This window comes from Opisthocomus hoazin, chromosome 3 (genome assembly GCF_030867145.1).
Source record: "Opisthocomus hoazin isolate bOpiHoa1 chromosome 3, bOpiHoa1.hap1, whole genome shotgun sequence".
Taxonomy (NCBI): domain Eukaryota; kingdom Metazoa; phylum Chordata; class Aves; order Opisthocomiformes; family Opisthocomidae; genus Opisthocomus; species Opisthocomus hoazin.
Genome location: NC_134416.1, coordinates 27066726 through 27093333, shown reverse-complemented (window position 1 = coordinate 27093333; position 26608 = coordinate 27066726). Strand labels below are relative to the sequence as shown.

At 44.2% G+C, this 26608-nt stretch overlaps 1 protein-coding gene across 1 annotated transcript in view; it reads left to right on the top strand.

The window, feature by feature from the left end:
* Positions 1 to 26608, top strand: part of LAPTM4B (lysosomal protein transmembrane 4 beta) — a 62570-nt gene that overhangs the window by 16046 nt on the left and 19916 nt on the right. The window contains exons 2-6 of the mRNA XM_075415232.1: positions 775 to 886; positions 8020 to 8093; positions 8722 to 8844; positions 17141 to 17239; positions 25468 to 25563. Of these exons, the coding sequence (XP_075271347.1) occupies positions 775 to 886; positions 8020 to 8093; positions 8722 to 8844; positions 17141 to 17239; positions 25468 to 25563 (504 nt within the window). The remainder of the gene's footprint in view (positions 1 to 774; positions 887 to 8019; positions 8094 to 8721; positions 8845 to 17140; positions 17240 to 25467; positions 25564 to 26608) is intronic.

The window sequence follows — 26608 nt, the reverse complement described above, 5'->3', positions numbered from 1 at the left end:
TTCAAAGCGATATGAACATTTTGTTCATATGTTTTAAAATATAGCTCTTGTCTACCTCTGCATTCCTTTCCTACCTGACACTCAACAATCCATTTCTACTGCATCACTCAATACTATATTCTTGTCTTTAAGTCACTTATTGCATTTCATAGCCAAAGCCTTAGCGTATGTGCCATATGACACAGGAAGGTGCATATCAGACGCTGGGCTCACGCTTCCAACTGCTCTCATCTGCTCAGTACCTCCTGGTTTAGCAGCTCCTGTGAATCAGCTCATCACTCATCACCTCTTTCAACACTCAGCGTCTTCCAGCAAATCACCTCCTCGCTGACCATCCAGCAACTTCACAAGGCCTGTCCTCGACACCAGATCTACCACGTTAACAACCCTTGACTACAGCACCCATTTGTAATAATCTCAAAACTATTTGGTTTAATTTATTGTAGCTTTTGCAACAGAACAAACAGAAGTGGGTGTGCTGACATGTTTTATAATCTGAAAGAGCAATGATAACTTGTCTGATGGGGTGGGATAGAGTCAGAACAAAAAGGTGTAATCCATGTTTCGTTTTCCTGCCGCCACATGGGGAAGAAATAGGTCCTGTTTACACAAACCCAGAGAAACTAATTGTAGTGTCAGTTAAGTACCACAGTCATACAGTTGGAAAACAGCCTCTGCCATAGTTGGCACAGGCTGTGGTGGTTATATCCTGCCCAGAGCTTTTCCATGGATTACTGTCGCAGCCTGACCCTTTTCCCTTTTTCCTCTCCATAGATTATCAATTCAGTGGTATTGCTGATTCTGCTGAGCGCCCTGACCGATCCTGACCAGTACCATCTAACCAGTGCTGAATTAGGGGGTGAATTTGAATTTATGGATGATGCCAGTAAGTACAAACTGCCTAAATAATAGCACTTATTACTTCAACATTTATGTAACTGTCATATCATTTCAGTAATTAATGTCTTTTAATTATTACTCCAGCTTTGTACCTTACAGATGCATTTTTATTGCGAAGGGTGTATTCATGGCACAGCTCATACTGGTTACCTACTAGTAACCTTATCTGCTACTTATTAGTAATCCATCTGCTCTGCTGTGTCCTGGCTTGGCAGGGGGAGAGCCAACCCTTGACATAGAGATGTTATCCCTGAGCATGACGCTGAAAGCCCCAGGGGGATTTTGCAAGACAGAGGGAGATACAAAATCTCCGCATCTCCCAGCACCATGTCCCATAGTGCCTGCACAGGCAGAAGAACCCTCCTGCTATTTACGTAACTGGCGGAATATGTTCATTTGTGTTGTACATATCTACACACCCTCTATGTGCACATGGTATGACTTGCACAAACCTGTTGTGATAGATGCAAGCACAAGTATTAACTGTATAGTCATAGGTGTATGAGTGATAACATGGGGCTGCTTCCTTCTTTCACCAAAGGACATCATAGAAAATCTTCAGTACCATTTCAGGGAAGGGTGAGCCAGGCTATTTTTGTCTCCTGCAAAAAAACCTTCTGTACTTTGCAAATGTTTCTTTCTTCTGTGACGGTTTCAAATTGTTTGGTGATGTTTGATTTATTGATTCACTTTAACTGTTTAACTCATATCTAGAAAAGTTTTCCCTCAATGTGATTTTGATAAAAATGACTGTTTATTTTCATTTCTGCTCCCAAGATTGTTACAGTCAACATTTCTCTAAGTAATCTGAAACAAGATCTGCTACCAGTTACACTGGTGTCTTGCTGCTCAGAATCAGAACAATCCACAGCAATAGGCTCAAAGTCCTTTCCTCATTCTGACTTAAGTCAATAAAAATATCAGTAGGAAAAGGAATAGCTCCACGCATGAGAAAAATGGTGTGTCAGAGCTGCTGGGTATCAGTTAAGTGATACTTATTTCCACTAGTTCTTTACCACAGATAGGCCTTGAGGGTTTATCTTTAGTTAATAATAAAGGGGCAATTGCTACTTTATTGTGTCTTCATTGAAAAATCACCTACAACTTCCGACTAAAAATCTTTTTATATAACTGGATTTAAGAAAGTAAGGACCACAGTAGATACAGATGGGCCCCTAGCTGATTCTGACATATTAAAACTGACTGCCTTGTCCTAATTCTCAGAGATTAACCTTGGTGATGACTGTCCGTCAGTGTGGTTTTATATAGCCGACATCAGAGGCCTGCCAGTGCCCAAGGCTTTAAAATAGTAATTCTGTTTTGTAATGCAATAGCTGTCAGATGAAGTCCGTTGGGGATTTCCATCTACACTTGAAAATTGTATTTTTTAGATTTTTTTTTATCAAGGCTTCTGAAGTGAACCCTGCAAGACTGTAAAAGGATGGCTTCTGGGCCAAGCGACCTCATTTCCATTCAGTAAATGGAACATTTCACAGGCAGTTAAATTACGAATGAACATTTGAATTAATATCTCCTTTTATTCTTTGACTTGCTCTGGTTTAATGCCTACTGAGTAAAGGCAGTTGAATCAGGCTACTGGCTTTTATAGTTACTGGAAATAGCTGGCAGGAGATTTTTTTTTTTGCTTTTTTTCTTTAAGTGTGACTATATTTGTTCAAATCTGAGGAAATATTTTCTTATGAGATAAAACATCAGACAAAATGCCAAGTGGTCTTCTCTTGTCCTACTTTTTTGAAGAAATCTTTCCTAGGTTAGCTACTTGTGCTGAAATTCTTAGATATGAAACCAGGAGTACATAATACAGGAGGATACATCAATTTTTATGCTCATGAAGGTCCCAAAGTTTTTGTCTATATGTACTTGTGCTGACAAATCATAAAGATGGAAATACTAGTAGCTGTTATTCTTATTACTACTTTTGATGCCCTGTCAATAGCAAACCAAAAAAGAATGCAGACACAGATTTTTCATATAAAATTGTCACTCTCTTTCCCCCCCTACTCAAATAGGCTTCTTCATAAAGGATATGAAAATATCAGCTGGAAGTAAACTTAGCAACTGGAAAGAAACTTATCAATCAGCTGAGTCACAGTAGTGGGATCATGGCTAACCTGAAGTTAATGACTGATTTCCCTTAACTTTGAAGAAACCAGGATTCCCCCAGTATTGGTATTCTTATTCTAGCTGTGCTCAGGCCTGGTTTATGGAAAATTTTTAATTTTCTGTTCCAGCAGTGGGAAAAAGTCCTGCCATGTGTAGAGCCAGAGCCAGGCCAGCAAAAACTGCTTGAAATTGCCAATGCAGCATCAGTTCCTTCTGTGAATGGCTGCTCAGCCTTCATTGCAGGATTTAGCATGGTTCCCAGGGCGTTACCAGAGGCTCCAAAGTGCCTGTTCAGTTAAGCAGAGGCAGAATTTACCTGAGCACTCAGAAAAAGCTGTAGATTATAGCTTTTCCCTTCTATTCTAGCAAAGGAAACCAGGGGGGAAATAATCTGCCAAGACTTGCCATGCGGCAGATGGATGCGCCGGGAGACACCCGCGCGTGTGGTTTGGCAGGCTCTCGGAGGCTTGCACCTGGGAGTCAGGCAAAGCGCTGGCTTCCTCCTGTGCTGGATATTCAGCTGAGCCCGTTTAGTCTCATCTTTCTTTTTATTATTTCCTTAGGGCCTGAGGGAGTTTGTGAACTAGAAGCTGGTCTAGGAAAAACTAGAAATGTGTCAGCTGTCCTATGTAATACTGCTGCTGTTAAAAGACTAATAATCTTTGGGCAGGAGATGGAAAAGCCCTATAAATCATTTTGACTTCCTAGAGTGTTTCACCTGAGCCTCCTGCTCAGCTTCTCCAGGGACACAGACCGTGATCCTGACATGTCAACAGCCCAAAAAAAGCAGTGAGTGTTGCTTGGTTTTATTTACTGCCTTCAGAGCATCACAGATGTGTGCGATACTTTGTAAGTCGTATGACAGCTAGAACTGAAATCCTATGTATGGCCTATAGAAATTGGTGGGAACTTTGACACTGGCGTCAGCAACTCCAGCCAAAACCCACCTGTGTCCCTGCCCTGGGACGGGCAGACAAGACAAGCAGAGGACTCAGGGCAGGGCAGGGTAATGAGATGGTCTCTCTGACGAACGTGCCAGGCATCCATGGCTTAAAAATATTAATTCAAATAGAACAATGTTAATAAAGAAACCTACAGACAGCAGGCTTGGACTTCTCTTGAGGGGTGAAGGGAAGCGGTAGAGTACCTACCCTTCCTGCCCCAATCCATCACCACCACTCCTGTAGCATGAGCCCCATGTCACAGGGAGGGGGGGAAAAAACTAGATCCCTGCCCAGCGTAGCATTTTCAGGGCTGCATCATCCCCTCTAACCTTCTCCTCTGGAGTAAATGAGCTGGGCTCAAAGATGAAGAAAGCTTTCTCCTTCTCATTGACCTCCCTCCTTTGCTGGAGAGAAAATGCCCCTGCGCAGGGGTTGCACCTCAGTGAGCGATGCCGCTAGGCTGCACGGCGGCTGGCAGCAGTGGCACTGAGCTCACACAAGCAGCTCGGAGGATAGAGCGAGGCAGTAACCCTCAGCTGGCAGCAAGGAGGCCAGGCTGCTGGATAAATAGAGCTGGGAAGGTGGGCAGGACTGCCTGAGGATTGCAGGCTGCTGGTCAGCAGCTTTCTGGCCCCTGCTGTCGGAGCCGTGAGCCAGCGATGAACTCCAGGGCTGGGGCAGGTGATGAGCTGGAGGATTTGAGGTCTCCACCACTCCACACAGGCTCTGGCTCAGGGACTGGCCTTGCTGGCTTCTCCTTTGTCCCCTCAGCACATGCCACCAGCCTCCCCTGTGAGAGGAGAGGGGAAGGTAAGGAAATGCTCATGAGATGGGTTCGAGGGAGCTGCATCTTCAGAGCTTGCTGTGCACGCAGGCACTCCGTGGCAGGAGCTCTGCCCGGCCCCAGCAGAGTCTTCTCCCCAGTGCGGGAAGCAAAAGTCATCACAGGCAGGAAGATAGGATCTCACTGCGAGACATAAGAGAAAAAATATCCAACTGGTTTCTTTAAACCCAAGCAGGAAACTCAAAAAGCTGTCTAGGACAGTAGGCTGTATATCCACTGCAGCAGTGGATATACAGTGGATATAGTCAAGTACAGACCTCCTAGGCATGGAAGTACAACATGGCTGGAAAAAAATTCACACACTCTTGTTAGCTTCTCATTTAGTGTGCCACATAGCTAGTTTCATTCTCATTAACTGAAGGCGACACAGCTGAAAAAACTCAATGAAGCCTTAAATGAGAAAGAGCCAGCTTGAGCCAACTAGGACCTGGCACGGCAGAGCGCAGCTAGAGAGACACTGGAGATGAGGAGCACGAGTGTGTCAGACCAGAGCTTGAATGTCAGGTTTATAGCAGTTTGCTAGGCTCTGGCTCTGAACCAGAACTGCCATGGTCACGAGCAAAGCAAAGCCTCTGACTGCTGCATCTGCTGTGAATGGCAGTGAGAGGAGCTTCCCCTTGGATACAATGAGTAGGTAACTGGGATTAAGAATGGAGAGAATAAATACATGTGCAGTTCCTTCAAACTGATATTTAAAATAAAAATACTGCTCCAAGGTCCTCTTTTTCAAGAGGTTCAGCTGAGGTTAGTGGCTACAGGCAGACATTTCTATTTCTTTTCTTTCATTCCCTCAATTTTACCTGATCTATCTGGAATCATTTTGATTTCACGGGATGTATGTGGGCAGCCAGGGCAAAGTACCACACAAGTAAGAGTGTCTGAAGAGGCTGTAATGCCTTGTATAGCATGGGTTTGTTTTGTGGGTGCTTCTTCCTCTGGAGGGCAGAAATCAGATCAGCTCTAACAGGCAGAGCACAGCCTTACAGTTCCTACAAAGCTGGGCACTGGTCATGGCAATGCAGCTCAGATGCCTAAGCTGGATGTCCAGATTCTCTGCACATTCAAAGAGGTGAAGGAGGTGGCTCTGAAGAGCAATTTGGGATGAAGAGGAATTTTGGATGCACTGAGATGTCACCCCCTCTCAAATTACAAGCAGGGAGCCCAGCTGACTCCTGAAGGCATTTCCAAGCACCCACAAGCCAAGGTGCATAAAACCACCAGGTAGGAAGCAGTAAGCGCAAGGGTGCAGCCTAACCTCAGCGCTGAGTGCTGGTGCCTCTCCTGGGTGAGACCTGCTTATTTTGACAATAAGACAAGAATTCGAGCATTTGCACTGTAAAGACATCTGGACTCCAGGCCCTCAGCAGACTACCGTGGTTTAAATGGGCTCCTCCAAGTGCCCAGGAGAGGGGCTTCATTTGTTAAATTAGGAAGCAGCCTGCAATAGAGCGGCTTGTGTTGTATACAATCACAAGGACAAAATCTGGGGGCAAGAGTGAGAGAGAAAGGGTCCTGAAATCCAGGACACAGATAGGGTCCTGGAAAAGGGGAGACCTGGGTTCCTAAGTCCTTAATCCTGCCACTGGTAGGCACGGTACCCAAGGAGCCTGTAGCCCAACGTACATAAGCACTTTCCAGAGATGCCATCACCAGGCAGCAACAGTCTCCTCTTTCTCATTTTCCCACCAGCTTCACAAGTCTCAAGTTCCCCTCTGCACCAAGGGCCAGCAGAAATCTGGATTAGTGCCAGCCAGAGCTCTGCGCTAGTGCAAGAACTGTGTTCCCTCAGGCAGAGGAGGGTCAAAGACTGGGTCCTTTGTCTTCTGCATGGATGATCCTACTGGTAGGCTGAAAAAAATGACAGACAACTCTTAGTGTCTGTCCTTCCTTTTCAGCCATGACCCGGGTGAACCTGCTCTGCTGCCTGGTGGCAGTAGGTGGGACCTGCCCACAGCTACCAGATCAGGAGCTTTTGGGGACTTTGATTCAGGGTCCATCATCTTGATGCAGTCAGGAAGGTGGCAGGACTGTCCCTTGCTGTAGGATGCTTCTCCTCATATGCTGGAGTTAGATGTTGTGGCAAGTCTGTGATCAAATGGAGGTATCTTCACGCTTTGAGTGCCTACAAAGTCAGGCAGTGATGGGTAGTGAACAGCCTGAACACCAACGTGTATTTGTGTGTCTCAAGTCCATCGAATGTCTCTTCAGGGCAGGTAGTTTAAATGCACCTGGTGACAGCAATGTGAACAGCAGGTATCTCACAGATACCCACAGAGCTGCATTCTCTCAAGTCACATCCTATACAACTCACATCTGGTCTCCATTTTGTGCACTGGCTTAGCCTTCGAGAATTACTTGCAGTGTTCATTTGTGCTGCCAAACTCACTATAAGGTCGAGTTCAGAAATACACTTCTGATATCCTGACTATGGTCTGTAATGATATCTAGGGAGGTGTATAGGAAAAGACCTAACATACGTGATTTTTTCCTCCAGGATTTCCTTCCAGCTGTTCGTGGCTTAGGAACTTCTTAAATCTAATGAAAAGTTAATGGAAAGCTGAGCCGCAATAGAAGAGAAGAGTCCTGTAATTACTTCAATCAAAGCCTTAAAGAATATTTGGCTTCCTTTACTACTTCACATTTCCTGACAGTTATAGATCTTCATTAATAAACTGCCTATCTTTGTAGTATTCTTGTCTGAAATGAAAATTTCCAAGACGTTATTTCTGCTCTAAGATGCCTCTATCTGCCAGGTTTGCTTTAAAAAATATCTCCTTTTCCAAAGTTTTTAGAGACAAGTGAGCAATGGTATACAGGAGCTGTTAGTGCAAAAACAATCTGCAGTGCAGAAAAGCAGGCGCTTTCTGGCTACAGATGTCATCATCACCAGCAAAATAGTCTTCTAGTTCAGTCTGCTCCTGATCTTTGAAAATCCTCAGAAAAATTAAACCATTCATGTCATCTCCACAGCCTAATAGAGGCTGCAGATGCTTACACAGTGTAACCGCTGCTGTGCTTCTCATATTTAGGAGGTTTCCTGCAAGAGCCAGAGATTTCTTCCAGCAAATGGCTGAGTGATGCCCCTGCCCCCATCTCCACCTCACCACCCACTCCATCCTTCGAGATGCTCTGAGTGAGGCTGATGGCAAAATAAATGAACCAAGCTCTGAATTTATCTGCAATCATTTTGATGTGTTTCTCTTCCAGATATGTGCATTGCCACAGCAATTTCTCTTCTGATGATTCTGATCTGTGCAATGGCTACATACGGCGCGTATAAGGTAATTCATTATATTCAGTGAAGACACGAACAAAGTGAACTATACAACTCTGTAGAAACAAAATGAAGAAAACTGCTTTCTAACAATTTCTTGTTTAGTTGTTTAGCTGAAAACTGAGAGGGAAATAAAAAAGTCAAAGAGCAGCAGAACTGACTGCTGCGACCAGCGCTACCCAGGGCCCCATGCAGCAGGCAGGAAGCCTGTCCACTTGGGCTGGCCAGCTGCGGTTTCAGATATGGGCAAGCTCTGGGCAAACTATGAATTTAGAGAACTGAATCTTGTTCCTACCAAAGTTAAGGAAATCTTTTCTCATTCATCTCCCAGGTCTGTGGTTTGTCCCAGTATTAATCCTGTTGATTAGGGAGAAAGAGTGTCATGTGGTTTCTAAATGTCCTCGTATAATGAGCTGTCGGACTTGCACCACAAGTATTACTGAAGTAATTGGCTTGGCCAACTCTTTTGGCTGAGTGTCGTATTTCTTTTAGCTCATTTAACAAGTTCTTTTCTCTTCCGGCTTCATGAAATGTAATGCATTGTGTCAAATATTCCTTAGATTTTAGTACAGAAAGACATATATCCTTCTATTTCAGCTTGTGGCTGATGAGTTTTTATCTTCTTTCCTTTTTAGCAACACGCGGCTTGGATCATCCCCTTCTTCTGTTACCAGATCTTTGACTTTGCGCTCAACACGTTGGTTGCCATCAGTGTACTCATCTATCCCAGCACAATTCAGGACTACCTCCGCCAACTGGTAAATCGCTTGATGTTCACAAGCCTTTGGGGGCAAAAAAGCTGTGCTAGGTGCACCATTTGTCCTGTATTTCTAGCCAATGGTTTCCTGTTGATTTGCTATGCAGCCCTTGAAAAGTCCTCTCAGTCCTTGCTAGCCTGTATTCAACACCCCTGCAAGGTTACATTACTAACTTATTACAATATTTGTGCAGAGCGCTGGAGTTGTGGAAGCTCTCAGCACCACTTCATTTAGAATGAGACTCATATTGCAAGACATAGATAATGAGTAATTGCTTTTGGATTCAGAGTTATTGTGTTCATATCCAGTGGCTTATTTTTGGTGCTATTTCAAGGATGTTTTGCTGCTTCTTTTATTATATTTGGTGCCTTCAGCACAAATTTCATTAGGCAGGAGTTTGATTCAATGTAGCTTTGTATTTGCTGGAAAATATTGTCGGATTCTGTCTCAGAGACAGTTATGGCCTTCTTGCCATGGTCTACTTTGGGCAAACATCCATAGCCAGTATTGTGCAAGCTTACAGAATGTGATTGCAACCACCTACAGCAAAGACGAGAACCACCATCCTGTCTCATCACAGGACCTTGTCCATGTCCAAAAAGGTTCAGGTGGAGTTGCAGAGCTTTGGGAGAAGCTAATGCTGCTTCTGTCTCTGAAAATCTGCCTAGAGAACCTGAATGCAGATTAGCTTGGCTGTGGACTTTGTTATGTGGATGGAAAACTAGCTAGGGCAGTATAAATAACGGGTAATGAGAAACAGCAGGCAGATAAGTAGCCACACAAATCTGCGGGGAGAGGCAATGCGTCAAGGCAGCTGGAGCTGGGATGCATCAGGGGACTGTTATCCTTTGCCTTATTTAACACGTGCCTGCATTCACGGCTGATGCTGTGCTGGAAGAGAAGCAGAGGAATAATTCAAAAGGTTCTCAGAGATGCGAGTGGAGAAGAGAAAATTATGAGCATAGCTTAGCGAGTGCTTGAAGCTGGTGCTGCTGCTGGCTGGAGCTCTCCTGCTCACCCTTCGCCTGCAGTCCCTCGCTCCTGCTTTGGTGCCAGCCCTGCTCTTGTGGCAGCACAAGCATCTGAGTGGCTGCAGGAACTACCCCCCTCCTTTCCCAGAGCATGAGTCATAACCAGGTTTCACTCTGTCTTGGCCACTGTACAAGGACGTGAGGGGGACATGAGCACCAAAATGCCCCTGCTCTTCTGCTGAAAACCTGGTGCCACATCTGGAGCTGGCTCACCAGGAGGACAAAGAGCAGCTGATTCTCTCAAAATGTCTGCTAAAATATCACTGTTGTTCCTGCAGATAAAAAAATAATAGGTTCTTCCACAGCAGAAATACAAGGACTGGGCCTTGGAAGGTATTGGGTTGGGAATGGTGCAGCAGAGCACTTTGGGAGCCACGTTGCTGCTCTGGAGTGTTAAAATCTCTGGTTGTACACATCTTTGTCTTGCTGTGGTACAGCATTTTCCACATTGGTAATGAAATGCCACAAGACTTCAGGAGTGATAAACTGTCAGTGCACGAAAGGGCAAGGGGGATTTCCAGGATAATTATAGGCTGATTAGCCCAACATTGCTACCAAGCGGAATAATAACAGAAGTGCTGAGATGACAGTTAATTGATAAAGGATTAGCAGAGAGGAATATGATTAATGACAGCCAGCACGGTTTCACGGAAAGTCAGTCCTGCAGGCAAACTCATTTTCTTTCACCGACAAGATTACTGGCTTCGTCAATAAAGATGGGCAGGGGCATAACAGACTTCTGTAAGACATTTGACTTCACAGCATGATGCTCAGAGCAACAATAAAGCACTAGATCGATAAAGGATGTATCAAATGGATTAGGAGAGGTTAGCTGGCAGACTGCAAAGGGTCGTGGTCAAGCCGACCATCTGCCAACGGGTTTCTATTTTGGGTAGAGGAAGGTCTCCAGGAATCAGCCCTACGTCTCGTGCTCTTCCTGACTTCCATTAATAACCTCGGTACCCAAGAGGCCATTCACAAAGGTGAACGCCAGCCTTGGGAGAGTTTCCCCAGGCTCACTGTCTAGAGGGATCGAGTTCTGTAGCGGGAGGCTGAGAGCAGGAGCCCAATCTAGCTGCTTCATGGCATCCTCTGAAAGATTCTATCCCTGCACTGCCCAAAGTGAGCACATCTCTGCATTTCCTAGAGGCAGCGCTCATGCTTTTTCCCAGCAAAATCACTTCTAATAAAACCTGTCACTGACACAGAGATTAACAAAGAAATAAGTAAGACTAAGGACAGAGGCATTAATGAGAGTGAGCTAGACTGACTGAGAACTGGAATTCCATCATTAATGTGTGTTACATTGCTAAATGAAAAAAAAAATTTTAAAATGAGCAATATAAATGAGCGTACAGTATGGCAACTGTACGTGGGATGCAGTGACCCTGTAAGCAGTCTAGGGAGCGAAGTGTCAAAACAAGAGTCCCCAGGTTGTTTTTGACGTTTGCAAAAACTGCTTACGGGATTTGTGGACAGAAAATGACAGCAATGAATAGTAATGAATGGAGACTTTCCTTCTCTGTTGGTGAGATAGGTTTTGTCTGTCTGTTTCTGGTGTCCGGTTGTAAAGAACAGTACTTCAAAGTCAGAGAATATGCAGAAAATTTCCTCCGAAAACTATATAAAAGCTGGATGCATCATAGTATGATGAGAGACAATCAGCTTTTCCTGCTTTGTTTACCAAGAAAAGAAATCAAGAGGCAATACCGTTGGGGTTTTCATATGCAGAACAATGAGGTATTTAAAGGCCGTTTAAATTAGGTGAGAGACATAATAACAATGAGGAGCTAAAAGCTAGTCCAGGTTAAGTTCAGTTAGAAACAAAGAGTCATTTCTATTTTATTAGTCACAGTGGAGATGAGTGATTGGCAGAAGCTACCAAGAGCTGTGGAGAGTTTTGTACAGCTAATGTCACTTGTTCAACAAAGTTTTGAAGCTGTTTTGAAGCTGTTCTGTATCAACTTTGAAGTTGTTTATGCCTCCTGTGTCTGAGCTGTAGTCTCAAGCACAAGCGGCTCACCAGGAATCCCTCGGGTCCTTACCTAGAAGGGCCACGTCAGTTGGCAAAAGGCTGTCACTCTTGGTTCAGAGCAAACACACTCTCTCTGAAAAAATGTGCAAAACTGAAAGGGTGAGGCGAAGCTCACGCCGCTGGTATCAGATACTCAGACACACAACAAGACAAAACTAAAACCAGGCTTCTCAAATTTTTAACAATAATGCCATCAATGCAGTGCGAGAGCCCAGATATTGTTAAACAGGCTTGTATCCATGGACTTGTTTCTCTACCTTTTAGTAATATTCGCGGTAGATAGGCTTGTCATCTCAAACGTGGCGTTCGAACAAGACTATGGTTAATACCCTTGGCCCCGCAGGTGAGACCTGAGTCATGCCCGTTGAGTGTGATCCCTCCTGGTGACTTATAAATAAGCCCTAGACTCATCTTGCCCTCGCCCCCTTTGCAGAGGTCTGCCAAGGTAGGCACAAAGCAAGGGTTGTGTTTCTTCCTGGCATTCGTACAGTTTTTGTTCCTCTAAAACTGCTTTGAATTTGGGGAATGATATTTTAGGGAGCACACCTCCATAAGGGAAATGAACAATCCGAATTGTTCTTCAAATCCATTACTGAATATCTGGAAGAAGGTATGCATTAGGTAATAAAATATATTTGGCGGTCTCAGGAGAACTTTTTTTTTTAAATTGCTTTAAGGTGAAAACTCCATGTTTCTAAGCATTTCTACTTCCCTACACTAGTATCTGGAATTATCTATTCACTTTGGTGCACATCCACCAGATTTTAGTCTATGAATGGTGAATGGCAAGCTACTGTGAAACCCTCCATGTACTTTTATCAGGATGATACATGAGCACCTACCAACAGAGCAGGCACAGCCCTAGCTGAAAATGTTGCAATTGTAAAATACAGAACATTGTGTTCACAGGCGATTTGGTAATGTCAGCCTATACTGACTGCTTCTTTCCGAGGTGCAAGTATCTTCGGAATATTTTCTTGCCTTTAATCCCCAGCTGCACACAGGTGTGCCACTTAATTCCCATAAATTGCAAGAGCATCTCAGCATGAAGCGTCTTGTAAAACAAGTAGATGTTACAAATCTAGCATTTGAAGCCTTGCATGGTAATGACATCTGATAAAACTTTCTAAGGGTTATATTGGACGTCTTGGTTGTTATCACTGTCACTAGAAAAACAAAAACCTTCACATACAGTAAATCCAGCACGTGTAAAACAAAAATTATTTTGGTTCTTGGAGTAGTGCTCTAAAGCAGTTTGACGTAAAGCACAGTTCTGTTCTTTAGCCGCACTAAATCTTTTATATATGGGCTTTCTAAAGCCTCCAAAATAAACACTTCATCTTCTGTCATCTGATAACAGCATACAAAATGAATTGAAGTAGAGGTGCAGAACAGGCTAGTCTGCAACTGAGTTATGCGAACTTGTTTTTTATTAAAGTACAGAACTCTCACAGTCCATCTAAAGGAAACTGCAAAGTATATTAAATAGCTTTGCTATGGGACTATCTGCAATGCTGCTGTACAACAATTCGGGTGGTATCGTCATGCTTTTAAATCCTAGGGGAAACACCTAGAGAATGTAAAAGAGATTAAACTTGGAGAAATTATTCCTATAAACTAAAGCTTAAAAAAGGAATATTCTTGCTGGCATTTTTAATGCCATTTTATAATTCCAAAGAAGAAGTACTACTAATTTCATAGCAAAGCTCTAAAAATTCTACAGACACATTAAGGTTTTCTTTCAGTTTTGTAAGATTCTGATACTCAGAGGACTGTAACTGTTGAATGAGAATCTACACCATCTTTTACAGGAGATTTTTTGTGGTCCAAGGGGAAGGAAAACGTGAAAGGTTATGCAAGCAGGCTGAGCGAATGAGAAAGGGCTTCAGCCTTGGACTTTTAACTCTTCTTGTGCATTTGTACAACGCTGATGCAGTAGAAATATACTTTCCATGCAAATTTTAGATTCTTTTTAAGGGTCTAACAGAGCTTTGCTATGCATAAGCAGTAATTTTTTTTAAATTGAAAGTTTACCAGGTATATTTTTATGTATACAGCCCTCTCTGTGTCCACGACAAGGTTATAAATTACACTTTAATTACGACTTTGCCATGCTGGTGCCACTCCACTACAACTACCTCTTGTTTGTATAGAAAAATTTGTCATGCCCTGCTGCAAAAGAACAGACCCACAGAATTACAGAATGGTTTGTGTTGGAAGGGACCTTTAAAGGTCATCTAATTCAACCTCCTTGCAACAAGCAGGGACATCTTCAACTAAATCAGGTTGTTCAGAGCCCCGTCCAACCTGACCTCTCTCCTGTATTTCCAGCAAGGGCTTGACTTTTCCCACCCAGCCTTATTTCAGTCTCCACTTTATTAAACCTTGCACAACATTTGACAACGAGCTTTTCCCAGCACTGAGTTGCAGCACTGAGCCCGGTGCCCGCGGCCTTCCCAGCAGCAGAATTCCAGCTACTGGTCTCCCCACAGGAGAACAACCCCTCAGCACAAGAGCAGAATTTCTCTTCCCACTTCATACATCCACATCAGTGTTTCTGCTTGTCACTGCAGTCGGTGGAGGGCAATGGGTGTTCAATTCATCTGAGCTACCCTTGGTATCTGTCTTCCAGGGAAGTGAGTGAAACTTCTTCTGCCCAGGGCAGACCCTAAGGGCCACCTGATGGCACCAGCTCCATAGTGGCTCCATAGTGGTACCTGCACCAGGTGAGCCTGGAGCCAGCTGAGATGCTTCCCATCATCTTTCCTGCTGCTTTGCCCAAAGCTGCAGGTTTTATATATTTATTTTCCTGCTGCACGGAGGATGTTTGTAGTTATAAGTCCAGATTAGGCAGCTAGTAGGCCAGCCTGGGCAAGCCAGTGTTAAACATTTTCTGGTCAGCAGGTGCAGCCAGCCCTGTTAGCAGACAAAGGCTATTTCTTCCACACTGACCCACTGCCCCTGGGCTATTTATCACAGCCCCAAAAGCTTTTTCTCCCACACAGCAAGCTGGGAAGCCCCAGGAAGGGCCAGCTTTGGTTCTCATGCCCCCTGCACCAAGACCTCCAAGGCGTCTGTGGGTGGAGTGACAACCACATAGGTGCAGCACCCACTGCCTCGCTGGATTTGCTTGCACCTCACGAATCTTCAGCACAGAGACCCAGGAAGCTGAGCACAAAGGGGACAAATCACAGCATTTGCTCCTCACGTGCTCTCCCGGCTTGCTGCTTTCAGTGCTGAATTACCATCCTTCCACCTGAAATGCTGCTGATGTAAGGGAGAGCGTGGCGCTGCTCTGCAGCACATGCTGCTCTCAGATTTGGCCAGGGCTCATGGGTCCAGCAGGTGGTCTTGCTTTTCAAGGTAGTGGGACCTTTTTTTGTCATTTTCCTCTTACCCCTGTGCAAATCGCAGTTGAGCTGATGCCTGGAAACAGGCCATTAGGTTATGGCCAAGACCCCAGCATGCCGTCATCCAGTCTTTGACTAGTGACTGCTTCCCAAGACACAGAATGTAGGAGGACCAAAGCCTCACTACAAGTTTTTATTACACTGACTAATTTTTAATGGTAGTTCAATCCTAAAAGAAATTGTTTGGGGGCAGTTTTACTGTAACTGTCCCTAACTGACTGGACTTTCTAGCCATGTGCATGGCCTCCCTCCTGCAAGCAGGAGGGCAAGCTGTGGCATTCACGCTTACATTTTTTGCGTACAAGGTTTGTGTTTATTTTTCAGAGCACCTTTTCTTGGCATATGCTCTTGCTTTCTTGGTCTCTGGGACAGGGTTAGGGTTAGAGTTAAGTCACATCCTCTATGTTCAGCAATAACATTCTGTGGAAACACAAAAAAAGAGGCAACTTATTGAATGAGTGTAAGCTAGTTTCCTACAAAAGCTGTATCTTGACAATGAAGATAACGTGATAAAAACTTCAGCCATGAAATTCTGTACAGGAACAGAAACATTGCTGTCAAGCAGCGGAAAATGTGCTTATGTAACTTTTATCTGCAAACGGTTACAGCTGCTGTTGATGTTAACCTCTCTGAACAGTTCATGGAAGTGCTAAATAAAGAGCTATTCTCACTAGCATCTGTCCAAAAAAAGGAGAATTTCCTGATGCAGTGGGCTGAGTTCTGGTGTAAGGGGTATTAAGATGTTACTCTGGATTTACACCATAATCGCCAAGAATACAGTTATAGCTCGGTCTAGTTAATTGTCCTGACAAGGATGCAGAGCTGGCCTGGTTAAGTAATTAGACCTGTAAGGAAAAAGGGGATTGTATGTGTGTAAGGAGATAATGCATGCAGTTATAATGAGCTACTGTTGCAGCAGTGCTGTCTTTTGTGGAGAAGAGCTCTGTCTGTGAACAAAGGTTTATTCTAACTGAAACAGGAACTTCTGCCTTGAAATATTTCAAAATGATTTGGAACATTCCTTTTAAAGGGTGTGTTTTCTTTAAGCAATAATAAATACAGTAAAACATTTCTAAGAGGTTGTTTTTCAGCCACCGATCATAAAGTGTTTCACAATAGTAAATCACTAGAGCCTAAGCTAAGCAGGAAGATTAATTTTGTCACCTCCATCTCATGTACAAGATAACAGAAGGACCTGGAGCACATTTTGACATTGCTCCCCTGGAGGACCCGTACCTCCACAGGGCAGGCACTCAGGCAGCAGCACTAACAAGTGCTCCTGGGAGAAGCAGTGTAAATTTAGCCAAAAAAAGATGGAGCAGAGTAGACCCAATGTCTTTTGATCAAATATTTAGATGAAAGGATCGTGCTGTCCGTTTTTCCTTCTTTGACTTTCTGGAAGGAGCTGCCACTGGTCTTTGGCAACCAGTGCCAGTACAAGATAACGATTAGTTAATAAGTACAGGACTTGCGTGCCATTGCCCAAGACGGCAGGTTTCCTGCTGCAAAGGTCCCAGAGAGATGTCCTTTGCTAGTTTGTGTCAGATACAAACCCATTGTGCACAGAGGAAAAGGCAGCTCACACCACGTACAAAGCAGAAAGCAAACCCCTCAGCCCTCCAGGAAGCGCTGGGCAGCTGAGCCTTCATCATGCCTGTTTCAGCTAAACTTACTGAAACTTGTTGTTGGTGCATAGAGCTCCCCATTTAGCAGATCACAGAAAGTTTTGCAAGCTGCTAATTATAGAGTGCTGTAATTGAATGGCTCTTAAATGGCTTATGAGATTAATTTAGGGTGTTTTATTATTCTTGCTTATGCAGCCCACCAATTTTCCGTACAAGGAAGAGATTATGGCTGTGAATCCTACGTGTCTGGTTGTGGTTATCCTCCTTTTCATAAGCATCATTTTGGCTTTTAAGGTAAGTAAGTGCATTACTGTGCAGAAAATCTCCTTCTGGTCATGGGTGGAAAGTCCCTTGCTGGGAGGCCTGGCTTTGGAAGAGATCTAGGGAACTACAGACCAGGCAGCCTGACAGTTATAAAGCAAAGTGATAGACATTATGGAGAAAAAGCAGAAGATCTCATAGACAAACACGTGAATATATAGGCCACAATGGGGAAGCATGATGCTTGTAGGGGGAGCTCATGACACAAATCCTTTGAATGAGCGGGTCATCCAGTGGACAAGGGAGCGCCTGTTGATGCCAACTTCTTGTTTTTTTCAAAGGCTGTTTGGCAGATTCTCACATCAAAGGCTTTAAAAAACACCCCAAGATGCACAGGAACAAGAGAAATGTTCATCTCACAGACTGTAGTTAGGAACTCGAGAATAAGGATAAATTATCAGTGTTTACAACAGTGAGACCCGTACTGTTTGGTACATTCATAAAAGCTCTGGGAAGGGGAAGGAAATCTAACAACAACATTTTTTTTTCAATGTCATCCAAAATAGGGAAAACAATCTGTCAATAAAGCTTTGCAGAAGGATCTCATGGCACTGAGTGACTGAGCAATGAAATGGCAGAGAAACTCAGTGGTGATAAATTCTAAGTGGTGGGCACAGAGGAAATACAATCTTGTTTCACAGACACTGCAGTGGACTCTGAAATAAGCATGACCACCTGAAAAAGGGATCTTGTAGCTGTAATAAATAGACCTGTGAAAATATTAGCTTACTGCTCAGCTCTGGTTGAACAAGTAAATCAAATGCTAAGAATATTAAGAAAGGAATAGAAAAACCAGCAGTCTAAAGATTTCTCTGCCAGTTTTGATGCCTACCATCTTTGGAAGCATGCATTCACTTCTGATGCCTTACCTCGAAAAGGGTGTTGTAGAACAGGTAAATAGATCCAAACAGTCCCTCATGGGAGGGACAACATAAGGGACTGTCACACCAGACAGCTAAAGGACACAGGGAGTGATGATTCATTTGCTGTTATGCAAACCTCGGTGATGAGAGGGCTGGAGGTTGCAGGTACCAGACGAAGGGGAGATGCAGCATTGCCTGGTGCAGCTGGAAAGGACTCATGTGAAACCACTGCACCCAGCTTCATCGTCCAGTGAGGTCGGCCCCCACCTGCTGTGCATGGCAGAAGTCCAAATGGAGCTCAGAATAAGATAAGACAAACCAATGCCTGAAAAACAACCACCTGTGGCTCAACTAGTCCCCTGAGCCTTGGACCTCCTGCAAATCATGGTGGTATGTGTGCCGCCTTCTTATATCCTTCTGCCAGTTTCTCACAGCACAGTGCTGCTGTTCTTGTGTTTCTTGTGTTGGATTTTATCTCCGAATAGTTCTTGGTCTTTCTCTGCAGAGCAATTATTCATTAGACTAGAGAAGTCCCGAAGAGCCACAGTGACACCAGGGTTGCTGCTTCCAGAATACATATCTGACAACATGAGCAGGGAAAGTTATTGTGGAAAAAGAGGTAGATTATATTATAGAAGTAAAATGCTTCAAAATTGAAAAAAACAGACAGGGTTTTTTAAGGTGTTCTTGGAAGTGATATTCACTTTTCTTCTGTGATCTCGAAATACAACGTAATCTTCTGGCTTTGTCCATATATATGTTCACAGTCGTACATTTGATTTTGTTTGCACCTTTAAGAAATATGTTTGAATGAAATTAACATGTAGATCTGTCAGGTGCCACAAGGGATGTGCTCTTCAAAATTCCAGATGCAAACATTGACTTGTTTTTACCCCAGGTGGATCTGATATTTCATTGACTAAGTATGTCAAGGATGTCCCAAGCTTATAAAAGAAACGCAACTAAAATTGGAGTGGTAAAAATACTTGCTGAAGAAGAAAGAAAACTAAGAAATTAACAGCGCAAAGAAGTCATTCTATTTTAAAGTGGCTAACGTGTTTTTTCCGAGAGTATATGTGGCTCATATAATGCTCATTCTGGCAACATATTATTGTGCAAATGAGTCACCAAAAATGTGACTCACACAGAAACACTTGCTAAACTCCAGTTAGCATCTTCATTTGAATTTCTTGTATTTCCAGAAAAGCTGCTATGCAGATTTATGAAATCTGCTCCTTGAAAAGAAAGCTGGACACTATCAGATGCATCACACGTTTTTCGTTGATAGACTTAACAGATGGTACCACATTTATATACTGAAACTGAAAAGGTACTGTGCATAAAAATATGCTTGAGCTCCCTCTGCCTCTGCAGTTCGACTAGAAATAGGGAGAGAAACCAAAACACTGTAACGTAGGAAAATCTGCAGTAAGAAAAGCTGCATTCGGCTGGCGGGAAATATGAAACAGAATCACGTAACTCCCTAGAAACATCTGGCATCATCACAGTTTTATTTTGGGTGAAGCTACATGCACAGGAAAACACTACTGAGGAGAAATCAAGGTGTAACAGCATTAGATGGTGGGTTTGTGCTTTGCAGTGATGGGATTGTAGAAAGGAATGGTGGGGGCAAGAGATGACAGTAAGAAAGCGAGCCAGCTAACCACACACAAGCTCTTGTCTTTTTAGTCCTTAGGATTTACTTGGATCTGAAGCAGCTAATGGATATTTCATGTGCTTTTAAGCAAAATCTTTTTTGGAGTAGACCAAAATGTGTTATTCCTTTTACTGTGTTTGTCTAGAAACTGAACCAGAGTTACATACCACGAAACATAGGTTCTTCCTATCTGGCTGAGGAAGGACATCCAGCAGCACAAATGTATTTATATACGCATCCACAGGGCTTCACATGGCAAGTAGCCAACACAGTGGCTTTCGAAGCACACTTTCCTCTGCAGCTGGCTTGGGGAACAGGGCCTCAGTTCCCTCTGGCCGGCCCCAGATGCAGAGACAGAACGGTTGAGACTGCAACCTCCCCACCATGGGCAAAGCCCCCAGGCCCAAATGACCTAGGCTCAGGCGAGTACAAACACAACCAGAAAAAAACCCTTTCCCCAAGCTGCCCTGAGCACTCTGCAGCTGCAGAGTATGGCTGCTTCTTCTCTTCCTTTTTAGCCTTTCTTTTTCTGGAAAGTAGGTAGGAAGAGGCAGTTGCCAGTGGGGCAGCTGAAAGGTATTTGAGCTTAAAGAGACAGGCTGATCTTCAGCAAACTGAGTATTAGCCCTGGTCTCCTTAATATGCCCATAATCTCACTGTATGAGGTGTGGAGCCTGGGTATGAGACCATTCTGCTCATCCTGGTGTCCTCAGCAGATGGGAAAGAGTGATGCAGAATGAAGTTTTATGACCCTGAGAGAAGTCTTCTCACTCTGAGAGATTTCGTGTCTCAGCCCAGGTGATGCCTCCTGGCAGGACTAACCCTGACCTGCTGCAGCACATCGCCCCGGCATCTGCTACCTTCCCACAGGGCTGCTGGAGCAGCAGCCAGGACCATGAAAACATCCCCAGCAGCCAAGCTCTGACTCCTGCTCCCAGGAATGGCCAGCACAGAGCCACGAGGTTGCCACCTGCTCCATGAAAGCCTGGGCAGATCCCTGCATGGGTACTTATAGTGGAAGAACCTCTAAAGCAGGGGTCATTTGCTTTAAATTGCATAGCTCAGTATGTGTGACTGTGAGCCAGCAGATGATGTCCTGGCCCATTTAGAGGGCTGCAGGACAGCGGTTTGGTTTGGCATCATAAATTCTTTCAATCACAGCATTCCTTTGCAGTTATAAGGAGTGGTTCTTGTACAGCTTTTTTATTCTGACAAGATACACATGCTAGTGTGCTGAGAAGATGGATTTGATTGCAGATTTCATCAGCACAGCAACCTATTGTTTCTCCTTCTGCAGCACCAACATCAGAAATACATGTGGCCAACTGATCTGCCATTAGCATCCCTCTGAAATCTTCATAAAAATTTCAGTTTGTGTTGAAACCTTTATCTCATTTTCACCAGTTACTGAAGACCAGCCCTGCCCTGCAAACAGAAAATTCAGAGCAGCTGGAGAATAAGATGGGACTCAGAGCGGATGGCTCTCTGTTGAGTCTGCAGCATCCATCCTGCACTTGCTGCCAGCAAGGGAGCTGCCCGGAGGGCTGCTGTGACCCAGATCAGCACAGACTTCTCCTTGCTGCGTTACAAGAAACAGCAGTATACAGTAACCTCTAATTTCCACGAAGATGCCAGTCAGTCAGCTGGTCGGGCACGTGTCTGACGAGCAGAAGCTGTGCGCGGTACATTACTGTCGTTGTGCTGCTTAACAAGGGCAAGCGGAATGACAACGGCCAGAGGCAGGCTTACAAAGTTTAGTCGGTTCCAGTTCCTTAAAGGCTCAAGTCATCTCCCACTATTCAAAGGGGAAGACTGAGAGCTGGTAGAAGTAGGCACGGTGCCTATTTCCAGATTCAGCCCTTCTTGTGCGCCCGTCCGTTCACGTGGTGGCTGCTTGGGGCTGCCCCCCTCCAAAAGGCGTCCACCAGCAGCCTGTGCCATGGTACCTGGGAACACCACTAAGCGTGAATGAGGCTGAAGTGACTTAATGCCTTTCACATAGGGCCTATTCCAAAGTGAACATTAGTCTCCTGAGAGAAAAATCGATACATTTATATACTGTGTGTCCAGCCACACATTTCAAAGCAGTATTTGAAACCCCAGCCAAGTTTTTCAGGAAAACAAATTGGTAACTGAATCAGCAATCCTATCTAACGGTGCAGCAACATCAGTAGAAAATAATGATCTAAACAAGTTTAAAGAAGAAGTTACAGGTTGAGGAAATGAGTTTCTGTGACTCACAATTCACAGGCCAGCAGCACTTGCCCAAAGCACTTGGACAAGGGCACGTTCTGAGCTGCCACCACGCTCAGTGTTTGATTCACCACAAGTAATGGAATGGGAGCACTCAGAAATAAATGGTATGTGGGTCAGTGTCTCGGGGCCAATCACTTCGTGTGTGCTGGCTCATGACCTCTTTAGTTCAAGGGCTGGAACGGACCTCACCCACTGAGAAACAGCCTGTGCGTGCAGCAGCAGGGCTGATTGGAGCTAGGGCTCAGCGCTGGAGGAGCGGTAGGGGTTCATTGTGGGGTTAAATGTGTTTAATTCACCACAAGTAATGGAACGGGAGCACTCAGAAACAAATCTCCCACTAGCTGCTCCCAGATAATACTGTATTATCTGAAACGGGGCTTCCCTCAGTCTGGATTTTGACAGAAGGAGTAAAGAAATTGGTTTGCAAATAGGTAGGCTTAATGTAAAGGGTTTCTTACACAGATGGGCTGTGTCCCCACAGAAGAGTACTGTGTCTGTCTCTATTCAGTGTCTGTCGTGTACAGGCTCTTATGCCTTTCTCAGCCCATAGTATCTGAGCATTGAAAGCTACTGAACTACTTATTACTATTTATAATTAGCAATGACATTTTATTTAATTCTGGAAAAGATGCAGTTCTCCACGTATGTGCCTTTACTCCACTTGTTTCAGTAGCCTGGGGCAGGTTTGCTTAGCCCACAGCTCAGGCTGTAGAGCCAGTCTAACTTTCCCTTGGGACTCAGCTCACTCCAGAAGACTTTTGCTCTCCCCATTTGACGGTTGAAAGTATTGTCAAAGTCTGCGACGCCTCCAAGTCATGCAGGGTCTGCAAGCTGCTGTAAAGAAGAGGAAGCAAACTTACTGGATTTCAGCCAGCTCGGCTCTGATGGAAAAAACTCTTCCTGATCTGCAAGTGAGCCATGAGTGAGTCATGTGGATCCTGAAAAATGCAGCTCATGTGTGACAGCTCTGGAGAGGGAGGAAGCACAGGGCAGCTTAAAAGGATAAGAGGCTTTTGGAGGGTCATCAGTGCAAGTGAGTCACAAAATTATGACTCACTCGTGGCAAGACACACATGCAAATCCAGTCAGGGCTGCCAGTTTGATTTGCACGCACTAGGTTTGTGAAAGAATTGCCATGCAGAACCTACTAAGTAAAAACATAATTTGGGCACTATCAAAACATACAATTCTCCTCATCACTGTCATGTGTGAATATGTGGGAAGCAGAAAGCTCCAGCACCAGCTTAGTCGCACCAGCCTTGTCCCTGGCACGCTGAGGATCTGACTCCTGCTCCTCCACGTGTTATTGTCTCTTGTCTTCCTTCCAGTCATTTTGCTCATCTCTGCTGGCCAGACTGGAATCTTTCCTGCTGGTGAAGGAGATAATGGATGTGAGCACTTCACCCAACCAGTTAAAAAAAAAGTGGAGACAACTAGTTTTTTGCCAGGCAGCAGTGCTACCCACCCAGAGCCCAGTGAGCTCCAGCACCAAAACCAGTGAAGTTTATGAACCTGGGGTAGGATTATTACTGCAATAACACATTTTTTTTGCCTTATACTGAAAAAAAAGAAGTATTTGTAATAATGGTTAAAAGGTCAGAAATAATTTCAGATTTCAAAAAAAAAAAATTTAGACCGGCAATTTTCTCTAGTCAGGCAAGAATAGGAAGACCCCAGACCATTCCAGTCACATGGAATATATTGATTTAATGTCAAATGAAGTGAAACAGAGCATTGAAACAATGCAGGTGGTTTACAGGATCATCATACAGTCATTGGCCAGGCTTCCACTCACAAGAGAAGGAAGGTTTCCTGTAATTTTCTTGATGATTCTTCAGTCCCTAGCGTGCTTGTGCTCTTTTTACTGGGGTTTGCTTTCACTTTCCAATACTACTAATCCCCAGTTGACAATAGTTAAATGTCCTTACCATAGAGGAATCCAAAACTGATTTCTGTTTCCTTTTTGCTGCTGTCCCTGAGACATTCTGCATCTGCAGCACCTTCTCTTTTTTTGTCACAGTCTAACTTGTACCTTCATTTTCTGTTGTAAAACTCACCCCTGCTGGTACGCAGTATCCTGTGCACAGTAATGAGGTGTCTGACTGAACTCATATCTCTCTGTATTTCTAGAGAGGTGTAAGAAAGAAAGTCAGCATATGTGACCTGCTTATTTAAGTAAAACAGAGGTTATATACACTAAATGATAATACTTTAGCCATATTCAGGCCCAAAGGGACTGTTTCTTTTTAAAACAATTAGTCTACATGAAGTGTGCTGTAATATTAAGTATCTGGAGTAGTAAACTTCATTCATATAGGTCTAGATTGCAGTATCTCTGCCTAGATGGAGCGGCTTGTAGTGCAACACAAATATCCATAATCATAGAACCATATAATCACAGAATGGGTTGGGTTGGAAGGGACCTTTAAAGGTCATCTAGCCCCCACCCCTGCTGTGGGCAGGAACATCTTTCACTAGATTAGATTGCTCAAACCCCCATCCAACCTGACCTTGAACAATTCCAGGGAGGAGGCATCCACAATGTCTCTGGGCAACCTGTGCCAGTGCCTCACCACCCTCATCGTAAGAAGTTTCTTCCTTATGGCCAATCTAAATCTACCTCTTTCAGTTTAAAACCATTGCCCTTTTACAGAATCACAGAATCACAGAATGGTAGGGATTGGAAGGGACCTCTGTGGGTCATCTAGTCCAACCCTCCTGCCGAAGCAGGGTCACCTACAATAGGTTGTAGAGGACTTTGTCCAGACGGGTCTTGAATATCTCCAGAGATGGAGACTCCACAACCTCCCTGGGCAGCCTGTTCCAGTGCTCCGTCACCCTCAGAGGGAAGAAGTTCTTCCTCATGTTCAGACGGAACTTCCTGTGCTTCAGTTTGTGCCCATTGCCCCTTGTCCTGTCGCTGGGCACCACTGAAAAGAGCTTGGCCCCATCCTCCTGACACCCACCCTTCAGATATTTGTAAGCATTTATTAGGTCCCCTGGCAGCCTTCTCCAGGCTGAACAAGCCCAGGTCCCTCAGCCTCTCCTCGTAGGGGAGATGTTCCAGTCCCCTCACCATCCTTGTAGCGCTCCGCTGGACTCTCTCCTGTCACTGCAGGCCTTGGCAAAAAGTCTGTCTCCATCTTTCTTATAAGCCCCCTTTATATATTGAAAGGCCACAGTAAGGTCTGCCTGGAGCCTTCTCTTCTCAGGACTGAACAATCCCAACTCTATCAGTATGAAGAACGGTGTTGCACTACTCACAAAGTCCCTACACATACTTATAGCCACTACAGCCAGTGAAGTGACTGTCCTGTGCTTCTATCAGGCTCATATTCATATTTATATGAGAATAGAAATGCTCTAACAGAAAAACATATGTGGTTTGTTTTCTACACAGAATAATAAATCCATTTTCTTTGCAGGGTTACTTGATAAGCTGCGTGTGGAACTGTTACCGATACATTAATGGTAGAAACAACTCGGATGTGTTGGTGTACATTACCACCAATGACACTGCGGTAAGGGTGTTAGATTGCAATCATTTGTCTAAAGTTATGCATGTAATAGCTTTATTTTATATTAATTTCTGACTCCTAAGTTAGCATTCTTAATTCCTTTGATACTCCTCATCTGTTGGTTTTGTTTAGACTTGAGATTCAACAGATGGGTGTGCTATGGTTACAAATCACATCTAATGCTAATATATTTATTTTATGCATGTAATCTGTTAAAGAATCTCTGTTAAGCGGCCCCAGGAATGACCCCAGCTCTGAGCTCTCCAGCTGTTTGGTGATCTGGACAGTGGGGGGACTGATTAGGACCCAGGGATGCCATGGTCTACACCCGCTGTGAAACATGGATTTAGCTGTAGAAACTGGTTTAGGACACTTAGTATCTGGTGTAGTGCTTTACACAATCACAGAGAGGAGCTAATAGGCAACGAAAGTTCAGTGATTCATCTCCCAGCACATGACGGGTTTTGTACAGTAAGGAGACAAAATGAAACAAAGATCGACGTGAAAGAAATGAGTAAACAGATATTAACGTCAAAGAATGGAAAGTGTCAGTTCACTTCATAGTAGTTTAGTGCTGACATGCGTATGTGCGGGACACGACTGCTAAGCAATGTCTTGCTTGTTGCAGAAGGCACTGAAGGAATACACGAAGAAAGAGTCCCTGGAAAGAGCCAGTTCTGTTTGCAGCGGTATCTCCATGGAGCTGCTCGGTTCCACCCAAGCTACACACTGAGGGCACCGTTCCAAATCAGTCCTCGGGGTGACTCAACTGGCTTATGTAATGAGGGTCTTTATGTCATTAACGTGACAGAGTGAGAGCAGCGTGAACTTGGTCCTTTGGATCATCTGGGTACAGTCTCAGGATTGCCTTCCTCAGGTTTTCCTAATCGTGGGTGGTCTCCACACACTGAGGTATTAGACTGTCAACTTTTAACCACTGGAATGAGTGATTCCTGTGCAGCCGCAAGGGCTTAGAAAATTACTACTTTTACATGAAATTTGTAATTCTCTCATAGTTATTTTTCTTCAATATCTCAAGCTTTAAGAA